The sequence below is a fragment of the Pteropus vampyrus genome, unplaced genomic scaffold (genome assembly GCF_000151845.1).
Source record: "Pteropus vampyrus isolate Shadow unplaced genomic scaffold, Pvam_2.0 Scaffold276, whole genome shotgun sequence".
NCBI classification, from domain to species: domain Eukaryota; kingdom Metazoa; phylum Chordata; class Mammalia; order Chiroptera; family Pteropodidae; genus Pteropus; species Pteropus vampyrus.
In genome coordinates, this window is record NW_011889057.1 from 338452 (window position 1) to 357017 (window position 18566).

The 18566-nt window shown below is 45.5% G+C and overlaps 1 protein-coding gene across 1 annotated transcript; it reads left to right on the top strand.

The window, feature by feature from the left end:
• The first annotated feature begins 3093 nt into the window (after positions 1–3093).
• Positions 3094–17364, top strand: SDR9C7 (short chain dehydrogenase/reductase family 9C member 7). Its single transcript, XM_011375635.2, has 4 exons — positions 3094–3428; positions 6529–6787; positions 7394–7557; positions 16663–17364. Exons 1-4 carry the CDS (start codon positions 3128–3130, stop codon positions 16878–16880), a joined length of 942 nt encoding a protein of 313 aa, XP_011373937.1. The 5' UTR covers positions 3094–3127; the 3' UTR covers positions 16881–17364.
• The last annotated feature ends 1202 nt before the right edge of the window (positions 17365–18566 follow it).

An 18566-nucleotide genomic window follows, 5' to 3' on the forward strand; every position in this document is an offset into this window, starting at 1 on the left:
GCTGTGGACCATGGGGAGAGAAGCAGACCATTTTCTAGAAGCCTGTGTTCATTATTAGAGCCTCTTATAGTCTCAGGTCTATCCTCCTGGTTGACTCACCCACACAGTGGGGGCATTAACTCCAATGCCATGGTTCCGTATGGCAAACTACTCACCTAAAGAAAGGGTTTAAGTTTGTTAGACTGGGAACCATGGTGTCATTGAAGTCCTCATTAAGCCAGAGAGGAATTCTTTGAAACTTTCTTCTCAAATTAGAGCCATAAATTCGAGAGGAGAGATGGGGAAGTACATAAGGGTTCTTTCTCATTTTGAACAGACATCAAAATAACTAAAAATATTTTGAAAAAAAATACAAGTTGAATCTATTCTTGGTGATGGACTGCATGAAATGCATCTAATACTCTCTTGCCTGGGAAGTGAAGTTCATCTACCTCCCCCTGAGCTATGTGCCCACCTTTCTGGCAGATGCTGTGGTCTGCTGGAGCTCACCCCACAGCCCTGTGACTCAAGATTGGGGTATGCTGGGGTCTAGCTGGGGTGCTATGTGAGAGTTGATGCTTCATGGGGAGGAAAATAGGGTGGAAGGACTGAGTTCTCCAGTCTCTAGTGTCATGTAACTTACTCTCCTCACCTCTGCTTCAGGCATCTCCCAAGACTCTGGGCATAATAGGAGAGAAAACCGTGGCCCCGAATCCACACTTTTGGGAAAGTGTGAACACTGGGAGGGGTCTCAGCCCCATTTGCTCTGCCTCTGTTTACCTTCTCAGAGTGTGACTTGGCCCTGGTCAGTCTCTCCCTCCCACAGGATGGAAATGGCCTGGAGGAGGTGAAGGCCCCTCTCCAATGAAAATACTGTGGACAGAGGTGGAGGCATGGAAGGCAACCACCAGGCTGACTCATCAGCCTCAGGCACCGACTCAGCAAGGAGGCCCGTCATCTGAGAGTGGGCAGCATTCCCAGCCCTAGGAAAATAGCCTTCTATGTGGTTCTGTAGCCCTCCAAGCCTTTATGGCTCAAATTTTGTAATGTTGGGAGTTCGAGCCCAGAAGAGCATTGCCTTGGCCAGCGGTCCACAGAGAAGCTCATGAGATGGTGAGTCAGGCTCGGATCTGTGTTGGGGCAGTTCCAAGTCATCCTTTTCCAGATCCAGAGTCAACCCCTGGATCTCACCTGTCTTCTCAAGAACTGGATTACTCCTGAGCCTGCTCAGCCCTCAAGTGACATTGTCTGACATCTCCCAACCAAGACTTCTCTGTTTAGTCATCCAAGAAGCCGAGTTGGGAAACATCTCCTAGATCCAGTGTAGGAGATGGTGTGCGTTGGAGTGGTTATGAAGTAGGTGAGGTTAGCTGCCATCACATCCTATACAGGCTTTGGGTTTGCTCCCACTACCCTTGGTATAGAATGGCCAAGCTCTATGGCCTTTTCCAAGGTGACATCTGCTTTATTTGATTCTAGAGCTGACCAACTTTGGTAGATAGTAGAGCATAGAGATGTATTCTTGTCCCTTCACTCTCTAGACAGGGAAGGTGTGGGCAGTTGGCCCTGGGTCTCTGGGGATAAGCTGGTGACCAGGCACAACATGAAGAATGGTGACCCCAGTGGTTTATCCACGAACCACTGTAGACTCCAGCATCATTCTATCTCTGCATCTTATGTAATCCTGGGTGTGGCTCCTCTTTACTCACACCTGTCTCACATCCTTATTTCCTTATCTTTGCCAGTTTCCCTCTTACCTTTCTGTGAGTTCTTTGCCCCATTTCCTGGAATCTCTCCCTTCTCTCCAAGTCCTGACTCTGAGAAGTTTCCAAGTTTCTGGCTCCAGTCCTCTGCTCCTCCCATATGCCATCCCCTCTCGGAGCCAAGGACTCAGCCCCAGCCCCTTTCTGCAGCTGCTCAGGGAACTCGTGACCCATCCTCATCATCTGCCTGGACCTCATCTCATTGATATTCATATCAGAAGTCTCTTCTCCTGCCTTCCTTCCCTATACTTAAAGTGTCCTGGCTCCTGACTTCTCTTGCCACCTGTGGTTCTACCTGTTTTCAGCCCCATACCTTAGTTTCACTTTGACTCTTGGCCTCCCTCCTCTCTGCACGTCCAGTTAGCCACTGTGCCAGTTGACTTCATAATCCCTTCCTACCACTGTCATCACACCCCCTTCAGGCTCCTCAGCTCACCAAACCAAAGGACAATTCCCAATGGGGGACCTGCCCCAGGGTTGTCGATATGTCCCCAGTCCTTGACTCCCTACATTTGCCTGGCCACAGGGTGAGTAGAGAGCTAGGCTTCCTTAGAGTGTACTGGGGGCTCCCCATCGGTGGCCTGAGGATCATTTCCCAAGGACCCAGGCCCTGAGTCCCTTAGTCTTTCTGCTTTCTGGGAGTTGGGGCCTCACATCACCAGCTTCCCTTACAGAAGGGTCCTGCTGCCTCTGGCCTTAGGACAATGGAGGCATATCTACTCTGGGACAAATGCTTTGTTTTTCATCATCTCATAATGAAAACTCACTTAAGGGCAGAGAATTCCAAAGGGCTAATAACCTCAAATTCATCTCTCTGGGGGTTTGGAGGGCAAAAAAAAATTTTATTTTATTTTTTACATTAATGAATTTTTCTGAATTTTTTCTCTCAAAATAAAAGTTAATTTTATTTACATGTCTACATTTATGACAAATGATTTTGATCCCTGCCTGGACCAGAGGTGGAATATTTCCAGGAGGGCTCTGTGGGCTGACTCCCCCTTTCTCATTTACTCTGCTCAGATCACCCAAGTGAGCCCCTTCTCAGCACCAACATGACCACTGGGGTCTTTCCCATCCTTGGCACCTGCACTCATCAGGGCTGGGGGAGAGAGAGAGAGGCAGCTGCCAGAGCTGTCTGAGGTGACAAGGCTTCAGGTTAGACTTGAATTTCTTGCATCTGGGCTAATTGGTGTGGTGATGTATCCACCTATAAAAATTATAGGGTGGCTCACTCAGGGGCTCTGTGTCTGTTGCCAGCAGTGGAAGGGAGGAGAGCTCTTCTTCTCAGCGGGTTCCAGCAGACTGCCAGTTGGGGCTCAGAGGACCAGCCTCTCCCACTGCCTCCTGAGCCCGATCCTTCTCGGCCATCATCTCCTCCCCGCCCTATGGCTGCTATCACGGACCTCTCCTTTATGTACCGCTGGTTCAAGAACTGCAATCTTGTCCGCAACCTCTCAGACAAGTATGTCTTCATCACAGGCTGTGACTCGGGCTTCGGGAACGTACTGGCCAGGCAGCTGGTTGATAGGGGTATGCGGGTGCTGGCTGCTTGCTTCTCTGAGGAGGGGGCCCAGAAGCTTCAGCAAGATACTTCCTACCGGCTGCAGACCATCCTACTGGATGTCACCAAGACTGAGAGCATCCGAGCAGTGGCCCAGTGGGTGAGGAACCAAGTAGGCGAGCAAGGTGGGGTAAATTGCATTCTTTGGCTTTCTCAGTTTATTCTTCTTTTTCTTTCTTTCTTCCACAGTCATCTGACAGTTATCAGGGACGCAGTTGTTTGCATGGGGTAGCAGAAGTGATAAAGAGAAAGGAGATGAGGTTTTGGCTCAATGGGACTGGAAGCCCTTGCATGGTTTGATCTGTCCACATAAAGGGGTGATTTCCCAAGGAAGATTTTCCTCCCAGAAATTCAGAGGAATGGAGGCAGGTTGCCAAAGGGGTGGGAGAGAGAAGATGCATTCTGTATGTCCAAACCTCTAAAGAAGGAGTTGCCTCTCTGGGCTTCAGTGGTCCTGATCATCAGATGCTCCTATAGAAATGTGAGCGCATTTCTTGTCAGGATCAGGCTTGCGGGGAAAGGGGACGGGAACATGGGGTTGGACTCCCTGAGTGGGAACATTTGTTCTCCTTGGTAGTGTCAGGTTAGAAGGCTGGGGAGAGAAATCTGTCCTTTTCCTCACATCATGTTGGATATCGCATTGACCTCAAGGTAAATGCCCATGTCAGAGTGGCTGCTCCTATTGTGAAAGAAGGCTGTGGGCTGGGGCTGGACCAGAAATGTGTGGGAACCTGCCCAGGGAGCTTCCTGCATGCAGGGTGTGGGCCCAGGAATGGGAGGAGCAAGATGGCTCTGTCATAGAAGCAGCAGCCTAGGGGAAGTCCTGACTCCGAAGGAAACTAGTCTGGGGTCCATGCATGCAGGTAGGGAGAGCCCTGGGGACTAGGAGGGGCCAGGCAGTAACTTCCTGCTTTATTTTTTTCCTTCACATTTACCACTATCCAATACAGTTTATTTATTTTTCTTCTTTATTGTCCATTTCCCCTTCTAGAATAAAGCTTCCTAGGGGACAAGACGTTTTTGTCTCTTATTTACTGCATATCTTTAGTACTTAGAACAATGTCCAACATCTAGTAAGGTGCCAAATATTTGTTAGATGACCTAACTAATGAATATTTCAGCAAGAGTGAGTATCCTTTTTCAACAAGCTGCCTCACTCAGTGCCCTGGATTTAGCCCTGAGCCACTGTATTAATGATTCACTGGGTAGATTAGTTTCCTGTTGTTGCTGTAATAAATAAATACAGACTTAGTGACTAAAACAACACAAATTTATTATCTGGTAGTTCTGGAGGTCAGAAGTCCAAAATGGGTGTCATTGGGCTAAAATCAAGGTGTCAACAGAATTCCTTCTGGAGGTCCTAGGGGAGAATCCATTTCATTGCCTTTTCCAGCTTCTAGAGGCTGCCTACATTCCTTGGTTCATGACTCTTTTCTTCTATCTTCCAGGCTAGCAGAGTTGGGCTGTCTTTTGCACACTGCCATCTCTCTGGTTCTCTGTCTTCTGCCTTCCTCTTCCATTTAGAAGGACCCTTATCATTATATTGGTCTTGCTAGGCTAATCCAGGATAATCTCTCTATTTTAAAGTCAGTCGATTAGCAATTTGAATTTCACCTGCTACCTTAACTCCCCTTTTCCATGTAATCTACCATATTCAAAAGTTCCAAGGATTAATAAAAAGCACTGGGAAGTTGGGGGAAGGGGTTCGAGCATGCTTTCTTACTACCCCTGAGAGTCTCTGGACATGAGAGGTTGACCTTATGGCTGTTTGCACTGCTCTGACACTTCTCCAGTTGCTTTTTGCAGAAAAAAAATTAAGATTTACCAGGGATGGTCAGAGGGATCAGCGAGTGTGTGTTCCTTCTCCACAGGCAAACATCACTTGGGTTTTATAGTTTCGAGGTCTCAGGAGCTTCATTTCCTCCTCTGTAAGACAAGAGAGTCCCCTCCAGCTAGAAAGATTCTGGGTCCTGCCAGTCAGTTGGTCTCCTGGGATCTCTCTAACTGGAGGAAGGCAGGAAGATGTGGGAGCATGGCTTTTGTGTGGACCCCGGGCCCAAGGGAAAAAGTGGACCATGACTGGTGTTTAAATCCAGACTTCCCCTCAAGAGAGAGTGGAAAGTGTGCCCAGAGGAATATCTCGAGCTGCAGAGGCCGAGGTCAGGGGTGGCATGGGGAAGGGGAAAGGAAAGAACCAGGCCAGTGGAGCTCATGGGATCTCTCAGTGAAAGAGCTGAAAAGTGTCCTTGGAGATCATGTAGAGGCTTTTAGCCTCAAATATCCTCCCCAAAGTGGAACTTTACTTGGAAGCTCAATATGTAAAACAAATGAAAGTTGAGCTTCTCCTACATCTCCCTCCCTTAGCAGGTTCTGGGGTTCAGCCTGGAAAGCTTTCAGAATTGCAAACCACAGGCTGGAAACAGCTGTTCTAGTCCAGTCAACAAAAAACCTGAGGCCCTGAGAGAGAAAGTGACTTGACTAAGCCTGGAAGTAGAACCAGCACTAGAACTTGAGCTCTTTCAGCTTGGGTCCCTGCAGAGTTGAATGGCAATACTTAGCATTATCTCTCTCCAATTATACCAACTCAATTTAATTATCTCAGAGAGCCCTTTTCACATTTTCCCATAATTATTTTATTTAAATATTTCATGTATTTATGTATAAACGTTATTTATTTCTTCTCTGGTTTGTGAGCTCCTTTAGTGATAAGATCCTGTCTTGTTTACTGTATGTCTCTAGTAACTTCTGTAACTGACAGATAACGGATGAGTGAATGAATGAATAGATGTGTGAATGGATGACTAAATGGAGTGATTTTGGTAACGTGTGTAATAGAGTTAGTTTCTTATACTTAGGCAAACACAGAGGGGGAAGCATAATGGGGGAAGGAACTCAAATATTTATTCATTGATATGAAAATGTTATCTTTTTTTCTCAGGGCTAATAGCTTAGATTCTATTAGCTAGAACCTGGATTGTTAGCTGGTATAGGGCCCAGCTAGCTGACAGACTGTGTGAAACAGAAAAAGTGTCCCTTTAGGGAAAGCTAATTAGCAAAAGGCACACCTTCCTTCAGGCTGTCATAACGCCCCGCCCCAGGCCCCAGCCTTCTGCACCTGCTCAGTCATTCTCGGCAGCCCTGAGCTGGTGGGTAGTAGACCCTGGTTCTTTTCCAGAGACACCGCTGATTTCTGTGTGGTTCTCTCTTCCTGTATCTTGCCCCCAGGCCTCTGGGCCCTAGTGAACAATGCTGGTGTGGGCGTGCCCAGCGGTCCCAATGAATGGCTGACCAAGGAAGACTTCGTGAAGGTGATCAATGTGAACCTGGTGGGACTGATCGAAGTGACTCTCCACATGCTGCCCATGGTCAAGAAAGCCCGTGGTAGGGTTGTCAACATGTCCAGCTCTGGTGGTCGTGTAGCTGCCATTGGTGGTGGTTACTGTGTCTCCAAGTTTGGTGTCGAGGCCTTCTCTGACAGCATCAGGTGACTGGGCCCTGTTGCCAAACCACTCTGGGTGGGAATCCTGGGGTGTCACCCCAGGAAGAAAAAGCTGGGGGCAGGGAGTTCTGAAGGGAGGAAGATAAAACAGTAGCAGGAATAATGCTAGCCCTCAGGGGGCCTTTCCCAAGGTCAAAGAGAAAGGATGAGGAGAGGTGGGTGGTGATAGGAGATTATCTTCCTGCTCTTTTGAGCTGTCCCAGAATAAGCAAAACCCCCTTTGGGCCTGTGGGAGTAGGACAGATTGTCCCCAAAACAGACAGAGAGGCCTGGGGGCAGATGTGCTTGCGGAAGAATGCAAGCTTTGCTTTGAACCCCTCACTCCTTTTGCCATGTGAGTGTTGGGTATGGAGCTGAGTGGGAGGGATCCAGTGAGAGTCCTCCCACTGGGTTCGCCCAATGTGAATTGCCCAGAGACCAGGCTTGGGGTTTACTTGCATGAAAGCAAAGCCCAGCCTGGTGCAGGGGTTGGGATAGCACCTCCAGGTTCCTGGGGGGAGATCAGCCCCTTTAGAGGTGTCAGAGGGGACTTTCCCTGAAGATCCTTTGTCATCTTGGGGTCCCAGACTGAGTCCCACTTTTCTTTCCCAGGCGTGAGCTCTACTACTTTGGGGTGAAAGTCAGCATCATTGAGCCGGGGAACTATCGGACATCCATTCTGGGCAAGGAGGGCATAGAGAACCGCATGCAGAAGCTGTGGGAGCGGCTGCCTCAGGAGACCCGGGATAGCTATGGAGAGGAGTACTTTCGCATCTGTGAGTTCCTCAGGAGGGAGAGGGGTCTCTAAGAGGGTCAGGGAGATCTTGGGGGTCACTGACTTGCTTTAATTTTACAGATGATGAGATGGAAGCTCAGAGGAGTTATGAACCCAAGGCTACACAGCTAGTGGCAGAGCTGAGGTTTGAGAACAGAAACCAAGTGAGCAACTGCTAGGAGTGGCAGAACCATAGCTGCTGGGGAGATGGGGGTGTTGGAGAGGTGCTGCCCAGGGATGCTGCCCACTCCTGGCACCTACTCCCCAAAACATCATTATGCTGGTGAATCAGGTGAAAATGCACTGATATAAATACAGAGAAGTTATTAAGAGCACAGCTGCTCGAGCCAAACTGCCTGGGTTTGAATCTTAGCTCTACCACTTAACAACTAGGAGACTTTGGGCATGTTACCTTGTTGCCCTATGCCTCAGTTTTCTTATCTATAAAATGCAGCTAATGATAGTGCCTACCTCATAGGGCTGCTATGAGGATTAATATCTGTGAAGTATCTTGCACACACTAAGTGCTTATTAAATCAATATAGAGGAAAAGGAGCATACAAGTATGTAAAAGGAAGAGGCTCTAGGCAGCTTTCTTCCTCGCTGAGCTAAGGGTCTCCTGATGAACCTCAGGTGTTTTTGGAGCTCAGCGGAGAGACATCATAGCTGTTTATTATACTGCCCCAAAACTTCGTGCAGTTCTTCCAGTTTGAGGGATGGATGGAACTCTAACCACTGGGGCTCAAGAGAAGAGGGTGGTGACCTGAGGAGGAACTGGCCAAAAGACCTGGTGGGGCACCTTGTGTTAAGAGACAAAAGGACAGTCTGAGGAACAGAAGTTCACTCAGATCATCTAATCTGGAAGCCAAAGTTTGGTTTCAGGAGAGGATGATTCAGAAGACTTCCTAGTTCTCTCCATTTCTCTGGCTCCAGGCACCTTAGAGTCATCTCTGTAGCTGCCTTTGTGGGGCACAGCGTCTGACCTGTCAATAGAAATCGGCTCTGGCACAATTAGCTGGCACCTCCTTGGCAGGTGTCTCACTTCTCTGGTTGTTTCTTTGTGACCTGGCCACCAGCCAAGAAAGTGGAGCTGGCATTTTGCTGGTTCAGGAGGTTCTCTTGGGCCAGAGTGAAGCAGCCAGGCTCTCAGCTCTGTTCCTGCTCCCTTTGGACCTCAATAGTCTAGTTACACATTTCTCTAACCCAGATTTGTTTTCCCCTATCTTTACTTGGCTTCCATGAAATTCCCTGAAAGGCCATTAACTGTTGCAATTAAGCTCTTAGGCTCTGGAACTAGACTGTCTGTCTGAATGCAAATATTAGCTTTCCTGCTTGCCTTGGGCAAGTTACTCAGTTTTCTCATCTGTAATGAATTACGAAAATTAAATGAGTTAATGTATATAAAGTGCCTAGAAGATTACTTGGTCGCTATTAAGAACAATTTGATTTAAAAATTTGGTTTTTATCTCCCCTTAAACTGAGCATAGCTTCTTTTTCTCCATTACACAGATACCTATAAGCTATCAGTTCTTGTATTGCAAACAGAGATTCTTAGATATTATCCAAAATCCAAAGAGATGAATTTTTTTTTTGACATATACCCACAAACTCTGGATAGGTTAAATGTAATTACTTGATTAAATCCACGACAGGTATTTAACTGCCCGGGGTGCGGGGGAGGTGTGCGTGTTTTTAGTGGCATGCTCTCCTGAACATCATACATCAACAGTGAAAAGTCAAGACACCAAAACCATGACAACCATTTATTCACTTAATACACAATTTATTGAGAGCTCACCACATGCTAGACATTGTGCAAGGCTGGAGAGTGAGAGTGGACCAAATAGCAGGGCTCACAGCTCACTGCCTGTAGCTTAAGGCCCAGTAGGGGAGACAAATCTTAGCACACGCGCATGTGCACGTGTGCGCACGCACATACCCACACACACACACACATTTAATGGCAAATGTGAATTAATGCCATGGAGAGAAATACAGGGCTATGAAAGAAGAATGGGGCTGGAAGTTGGGGCCCCAGTTTAGATTATAACATAGGAGAGGGCTTTTCTGAGTTGATTTTGGGGAAGAATAAGTTAGGCATTTCTGAAAAGTGGAAAGGGGGGATAGGCAGAGAAGTTTTTTGCAGGAAGACCCTGAGGAAGGAAAGTCTTGAGGGGAACTTTAAGAATGTCAGAGGGTTGGGAGCAGCATGGGGGAGGGGCACAGGATAAATTAGAGCATCAAAGCATACTGAGGGTTCAGGATGTGATCTGATTTGTCTTTAGGAAAGACTGCTCTTGTTGCTACAGTATTCCACGCTACACTTTATGCTGGTTTAGACTAGAAGGTGGAGAAAATGGAAAGAAATTGATAGATACCAGGTATATATTAGACCTGCTAGGACTGGGAGGGAGAAGAAGCCATCATGGATGAGTGCTAGGTTTGTAGTTCAAGAAACCTGCTAGATAGAGGTATCATTTATTCATTGATTTAGGAAAAACTATTCAGAGCAGTAGCCCTTGGAGAAAGCAACCTATTAGTTCTGGACATATTAGAATTCTGTGAGGAGAAAAAAGTCCTAAGGATTTTTAAATCGGTTGGGACTTTCTTAGTGATGACAGATAATCCAACCCATAGTAAGCAGAAAAGAGATTTCTTGACACTCATGACTAAAAAGTTGAAGAAAACGGGCTTCAGGTCCACAAATGTTGTTAGGACCTGGTTTTACTCTATGTCTTGGCTCTCTTTTTTTGTCTCGGCTCCTGTTGCACAAGCTCTCTCCCCTGTGGGGGACCTCCTCAACTCTTCCCAGGGATAGTCTCTTTAGGAGCTCCCTAAAAGGCCCAAGATTCATTCTGACTTGGTGGGCCTATGATGGCAAGACTGGAGGGGAATTTCAAGCTGTAGCCAACCCTGAGCCCATCACTGTGCCCAGGGGAATGTCAAGATCTGATTGGCTAGTCTGGGTCTTGTGCTCTGCCCAGATTGAAGGACTCAGAGTGGGAGAGGCAAGGATCCCTGGAGAAAAATCTGCAGCTATTGCTCTAAACGAGGGAATAGATGTGGGGGTTGGGGTAATAATATATATCCTCTGTGAGATCCTCCTAAAACTCTCCCTTAGCAAAGAGTCCAAATTATTTATGGGTCTGCTATGGGTCCGGGGTTGAAACACAGATTCAGCCAGTGTCTGTAAACCTCACAAGGCCATTTTCTAAGTACAAAAGGCTCAATGCAGGCAGGAGTTGTGAGCCTCTGCAGCACATAAAAGAATGTGGAGAAAGGCAAAGTTCCTCTGAAAATCACCTCAAAAGCCGTTGTCATTCTTCTGAGGAATAGTAAGGATTGGATATAAAATAGCACGTGCTGATTCATCTGTTGTCAACCCCATGATTGCAGAAGAAACTTTTCAGGCAGCCATTTGACTACTTTTAGACTGAAAAATTTTCCAAATGATCGTACTCTAATTTTCACTTTGGGTTAACTAGTGTTTGTGGGAATACAGAGTTAAGACAATGCCTGTGGGAATCTAGCAGAAAAGATCAAGCAAATACACCACCACATAGGGAATTGTGCAACAATGGACATGCATACAAAACAAAGCAACGGTACAGAGTCCTAATTCTGCTGTCAGAAAAGCTTTCGTGAGGTGAAGATGGATCCTTTAGTGAGTTTGAAGAAGTTCACCGAAATGGGAAAAGATGGCAGATATTTCCCACAGAGGGAAGAGCATGAGCAGCATTTTAGAGACTGATCGCGCTGCACGCTTTGGGAGGCAGTGTGAATTCAGAGTTTAGATTACATCTGTTCCTCTCTAACTTTATTATAAAGTATAATTCCTTTCTCATGGATTATTAGGAGAATTAAACAAGAATGTAAAGTACTCAGCTCAGCCATATAAGAGATCAGCCTTAACCATCACTGTTAGTACTAGCCCGGCCTGAGAGAAGTGTGAAGGGGTCATGGTGGGGGATGAGGCTGAGAGAGATTAGGAGTCAGATCATAAAAGGCTTTGAAGGCTCCACTAAGGAATACAGCTCTTATCCTGTAGGCTTTGGAGAGCCTTTTAAATGACTCTGAAATGACCTGATCAGATCTGTGTCGCTGTTAGAAGAATGAGGGTGGAGACATAGACCAGCTAGGAGGCCAGTGCAGACACCTAGTGAAGGAATGACAAAGGCATGAGTTACAAGGCTTAGTGGTTGTGGGAAGTGTGTAACTGTGTGTGGTTGGGGGTGGGGGGTAGTGTTTCAGTGGGCAGGTGCTATGAAGACAGACTAAGGAAATATTTAGGAGTGATTATACAGCATCACTGGGCACAAATTCCAGCCAGTTATGGTGGTTAAACAAATGGGCCCCTGGCCTGTGAACCCTGGGATCAGACTCGGTATCTTGGAGTGATGTTTATGCCCCAAATAGAACTATATTGGAAATGGCTACTTAATAGCAACCTAACATGGGAAAATTCCCAAAGAAGCAGCACAGAGAGTCAGGCACATGAACAAAGCACAGCATTCTTGTCCAAACAGGTCTGGAGTTGAGCCATAGCCTAGGAGGAACAGAGCCACCTGCCAGGTTTTTCTTTATCTTAACCTGCCAGGGAGACCACAAAAAATTCCCCTTTTAGTCCCCTTTCTTCCTGGGGAGGGGACTAGATCGAAAGCCCAGGACCTGTCCCTGGCAAAAGAGAAAGAAGCAGAAACTCAATTATTGGGTCTATACTAAGTGCCAAAGCCTGGTCCCTGATACTTTATGGACTTTATCTGGCATAATTATCACAATAATACAAATGTTTCCTAGTTGTCCAAATCAAAAGCTCGTGCTCTTCCTTCCTGTTTAAGAGAGTGACGGGTTAAATGGGCACCTCTGTCCCCCTTCCCACTCTGTCTAACAGGGTGCTCAGCACAAAATAGGAGCTCAGTAAATATTTCAGAGAACAGTGAAAGAATGTGCCTTATACAACTATACTTCTATATCTCAGGTAGCTTCTTCCACCCCACTAGCTACGCAGGTCCTCCCCATCTTTCAGTGCCCAGTTCCAAAACCACCTTATCACATCAGCTCATCTCGCCCTCATCAGCCCACACTGCTTTCCCTGGCTCTGAGGGAGCACACAGAGCCCTGAGCATCTTGAACAAGTCCTTCGATACTCTCCTTCCTGCCTGAGACCTGCCAGAGGTGGACTCTGTGTCAGGCCCAAGGATGGAAAATAGAATGTTGGCTTCTCAGGACATTATCACTCCATCGACAGTCTGGCCTTAAGGCAATGTGGTTTTTTTTGGAGGACCCCAAAATATAGTTTGCCTTTTTCATTGTAGTTGTTCTTTCTCTAGAAAACAGAAAGAGAAGTTCCTCAAAGTCAGGGTTAAGTTTACTTGAAAGTCACTGTCCTGCCCTCATCAACCACCTGCCGGTGTCCTGCACAGAGGGTGAATTCCTTGCCTTCCTGGACTGTCCCCAAAGTTGGGCCTGCTTTTGCTATCTCTTTGTTTTCAAGTTTTATCCTTTGTATTGAACTCCGATTCTCAGGGACCACTTCCTCCGGAGGGCTTGGAGCTGTCATTGAAGTATGAGCCCTGGGTCACAGGTGCAGATCAGGACCCTAAGTTTATCCTCTGTTTTGTCTCCTATTTGTGTTGTGGGCTTTGGCAGACTTGGACTACTACTTGGATGCTTTGTATCCATCTCCACACCCGTGCACACGAGGCTGACCAAATATCCCTCAAGTTTGTTAGAGACTTACAAAGTGCCTGTCTATGCCTTAGATCATTTGAGGGAGAAAAATCTGCAGCTATTGCTCTAAACGAGGGAATAGATGTGGGGGTTGGGGTAATAATATATATCCTCTGTGAGATCCTCCTAAAACTCTCCCTTAGCAAAGAGTCCAAATTATTTATGGGTCTGCTATGGGTCCGGGGTTGAAACACAGATTCAGCCAGTGTCTGTAAACCTCACAAGGCCATTTTCTAAGTACAAAAGCGGCTCAATGCAGGCAGGAGTTGTGAGCCTCTGCAGCACATAAAAGAATGTGGAGAAAGGCAAAGTTCCTCTGAAAATCACCTCAAAAGCCGTTGTCATTCTTCTGAGGAATAGTAAGGATTGGATATAAAATAGCACGTGCTGATTCATCTGTTGTCAACCCCATGATTGCAGAAGAAACTTTTCAGGCAGCCATTTGACTACTTTTAGACTGAAAAATTTTCCAAATGATCGTACTCTAATTTTCACTTTGGGTTAACTAGTGTTTGTGGGAATACAGAGTTAAGACAATGCCTGTGGGAATCTAGCAGAAAAGATCAAGCAAATACACCACCACATAGGGAATTGTGCAACAATGGACATGCATACAAAACAAAGCAACGGTACAGAGTCCTAATTCTGCTGTCAGAAAAGCTTTCGTGAGGTGAAGATGGATCCTTTAGTGAGTTTGAAGAAGTTCACCGAAATGGGAAAAGATGGCAGATATTTCCCACAGAGGGAAGAGCATGAGCAGCATTTTAGAGACTGATCGCGCTGCACGCTTTGGGAGGCAGTGTGAATTCAGAGTTTAGATTACATCTGTTCCTCTCTAACTTTATTATAAAGTATAATTCCTTTCTCATGGATTATTAGGAGAATTAAACAAGAATGTAAAGTACTCAGCTCAGCCATATAAGAGATCAGCCTTAACCATCACTGTTAGTACTAGCCCGGCCTGAGAGAAGTGTGAAGGGGTCATGGTGGGGGATGAGGCTGAGAGAGATTAGGAGTCAGATCATAAAAGGCTTTGAAGGCTCCACTAAGGAATACAGCTCTTATCCTGTAGGCTTTGGAGAGCCTTTTAAATGACTCTGAAATGACCTGATCAGATCTGTGTCGCTGTTAGAAGAATGAGGGTGGAGACATAGACCAGCTAGGAGGCCAGTGCAGACACCTAGTGAAGGAATGACAAAGGCATGAGTTACAAGGCTTAGTGGTTGTGGGAAGTGTGTAACTGTGTGTGGTTGGGGGTGGGGGGTAGTGTTTCAGTGGGCAGGTGCTATGAAGACAGACTAAGGAAATATTTAGGAGTGATTATACAGCATCACTGGGCACAAATTCCAGCAAGTTATGGTGGTTAAACAAATGGGCCCCTGGCCTGTGAACCCTAGGATCAGACTCGGTATCTTGGAGTGATGTTTATGCCCCAAATAGAACTATATTGGAAATGGCTACTTAATAGCAACCTAACATGGGAAAATTCCCAAAGAAGCAGCACAGAGAGTCAGGCACATGAACAAAGCACAGCATTCTTGTCCAAACAGGTCTGGAGTTGAGCCATAGCCTAGGAGGAACAGAGCCACCTGCCAGGTTTTTCTTTATCTTAACCTGCCAGGGAGACCACAAAAAATTCCCCTTTTAGTCCCCTTTCTTCCTGGGGAGGGGACCAAATCGAAAGCCCAGGACCTGTCCCTGGCAAAAGAGAAAGAAGCAGAAACTCAATTATTGGGTCTATACTAAGTGCCAAAGCCTGGTCCCTGATACTTTATGGACTTTATCTGGCATAATTATCACAAAAATACAAATGTTTCCTAGTTGTCCAAATCAAAAGCTCGTGCTCTTCCTTCCTGTTTAAGAGAGTGACGGGTTAAATGGGCACCTCTGTCCCCCTTCCCACTCCGTCTAACAGGGTGCTCAGCACAAAATAGGAGCTCAGTAAAAATTTCAGAGAACGGTGAAAGAATGTGCCTTATACAACTATACTTCTATATCTCAGGTAGCTTCTTCCACCCCACTAGCTACGCAGGTCCTCCCCATCTTTCAGTGCCCAGTTCCAAAACCACCTTATCACATCAGCTCATCTCGCCCTCATCAGCCCACACTGCTTTCCCTGGCTCTGAGGGAGCACACAGAGCCCTGAGCATCTTGAACAAGTCCTTCGATACTCTCCTTCCTGCCTGAGACCTGCCAGAGGTGGACTCTGTGTCAGGCCCAAGGATGGAAAATAGAATGTTGGCTTCTCAGGACATTATCACTCCATAGACAGTCTGGCCTTAAGGCAATGTGGTTTTTTTTGGAGGACCCCAAAATATAGTTTGCCTTTTTCATTGTAGTTATTCTTTCTCTAGAAAACAGAAAGAGAAGTTCCTCAAAGTCAGGGTTAAGTTTACTTGAAAGTCACTGTCCTGCCCTCATCAACCACCTACCGGTGTCCTGCACAGAGGGTGAATTCCTTGCCTTCCTGGACTGTCCCCAAAGTTGGGCCTGCTTTTGCTATCTCTTTGTTTTCAAGTTTTATCCTTTGTATTGAACTCTGATTCTCAGGGACCACTTCCTCCGGAGGGCTTGGAGCTGTCATTGAAGTATGAGCCCTGGGTCACAGGTGCAGATCAGGACCCTAAGTTTATCCTCTGTTTTGTCTCCTATTTGTGTTGTGGGCTTTGGCAGACTTGGACTACTACTTGGATGCTTTGTATCCATCTCCACACCCGTGCACACGAGGCTGACCAAATATCCCTCAAGTTTGTTAGAGACTTACAAAGTGCCTGTCTATGCCTTAGATCATTTGAGCCCCGCAATGGCCTTATGATCAAGGCAAGGACAGTGTTACTACTTAATAACATTTTTTCCCCTGCATACTTTTGTAGAAAATTTGAGAACTTTAGAAAGTATGTAGGAGTGGGGAAAAAACCTTCAGCGACTAAGAATCCCACAGCCAGTCAATATTTTTACTTATTTCCTTCCAAATTTTTATGCACTTACATACATTTGTTTTCTATTCAGTCCTCTTCCACTGTCTACCCTGCAACTGTTCATCTTCATTATTTTCTAGGTCAGATATTATCCTTAATTTACAGATGATGACAATTTAAGCTCAAGGTCACAGAACTGGTAAGTGGCAGAACTGAACAGTTTTTCTTGTTGTTAGTCTAATGCAATAGTAGGAATTCGATGCATAATTATTGAATTCAGGAAGAGAAATAAGATTATTTGCAGGATGTTTGTGTAAGAGACAACCTGGAGAGTGTGGTAGATCTGCCTAAAATGTCAGATCAGCAATCTGATGGAAAGGGAGCTTAGAAGAAACCAACTTTGATGAAACAAAAATAGAGGCTTTGATGATTTTTTCTCCCCCTGTACCATCAAACAGATACTGAAAAGTTAAAAAACCTGATGCAGTTGGCAGAGCCAAGGATCAGAGATGTCATCAACAGCATGGAGCATGCTATCGTTTCCCGGAGCCCTCGTATCCGCTACAACCCTGGCTTGGATGCCAAACTCCTCTACCTCCCTTTGGCTAAGTTGCCCACCCCTGTGACAGATTTCATCCTGAGCCGGTACCTTCCAAGGCCAGCAGATAGTGTCTGAGCTGGGGAAGCCCAAGGCGTGACCAGTGGAGTATAGAGGAGGGGACTGGGAGAAGGGACTGTGAAGTCACAAGAAGTGGCATCGAATATTCTGGGGCACTTTACTTGGCTGATATTCACTGCTAGCGAATTTCTGGATAACTTCTAACAGAAGATAAGCGCTTCTTGTCACTCACTGGGACCCCACAGAACCCTGAGGTGGCCTTTGCATTTTCAAAGACCTGCAACATGGCCCTAAGAACATCTGCCGCTCAGTCAGGATGTGGCTTTTTCTGGATCTAGACAAGTCAAAGAGAGGAAAACTAACTCCTGTTGAATCATGAGCCTCCCTCAGTTATCACTGCCACTGGGAAATATTGTAGCATAATCTATCCTATAGGAGAATCTCAACCACTTTCCTATTGGGTCTCTTAATATTCATTAACCTCATTCACATAACCCAGTATTTGAAGTATGTAGTAGGGCAGACAGGGAGTACAAGATTATGTCAGACAAAAGTTTATAATATTTTCTCTCTTTAGATTTCTCTATCCATAGATGATTGGGGTCCACGTGAGATACTATTCATTTATTTAATCACCATTGATTAATTCTTCAAATATTTATTGCATGCCTAGTACAATACTAGGAACTGTGTAGGTGCTGGAAAGATATAAAATGATTAAATCATGGTCTTGGTTTATTTTGTGTTTTTGTTTTTGTTTTTCAGCACAATATCTAGCAGTAGAGATAGGACAAACAATGATAGAAGAAACAGAATAGAAAATCAGATTTTTAGAGCAATGGAGGATCTTAGAGATCATCTAATTCAGTGGTTCTCAAACTCAGCTATCTATCATAATTACCTGGTTAATTAAATGTACAGATTTATAGGCCTCAATGTTAGAAAATCTGATTCAAGAGGCTTGGCATGGGGCCCTGAAATCTGTGTTTTTAACAATGACCTAAATGTTTCTGATGTACCTGGGCACTCGGGAGCTGCTGATAGTTCCATAGAAGTAACTAATGCTCAGAGAAGGATGCGACCTACCCAAAGCCCTGCCAGCATAGTGGCCAAGACTGTTCAGAGTCATAGACTAGGGTTTTAATTATAGGAGAATACAATTCTGAAATTAGTGACATTGTCAAGTAAGTCATTGAACTAAAATTTAAAAAAAGCCTTAAACTTCTAAGCCATATGAAGTTCTATTAAAAAGATTTTTTTTTTTGATCTTGAGGAATGGTCATGTAATAAAGGTCAAATGTGAATTTTTTAATGAAAATGTCTTTAATTTGTGTCTCTTCACCATCTGGCTGAACTTGAAAATAATGAAATGTAACTTAATTACATCTGAGAAAGAGCCCTTTTCCAGATAAGATAACATTCCTAGATTCAAGGGATTAGGATGTAGACATACCTTTGTGGGGGTGAATCATACAACTCACCGAGTCTGTTATTTGCAGCACTTCTTTTCTTAGCACCAAATTCTATATCAGATAAAATGCATCGAGCAGCAAGTAAAAGAAAAGCCAACTCACATTGGCTTAAACAATTACGAAAGAATTGGGGCAGGACCCCGTAGCTAAATGATGGCATCAAAGATGCAGGTTCTTTCTGCTGTTTTGCTCTGCCAGCCACAGTTTTGACTTTAATCTAAATTTAATTATCTTTATTGTTGTGGTATGACTGCCAGTGGCAACGGGAATT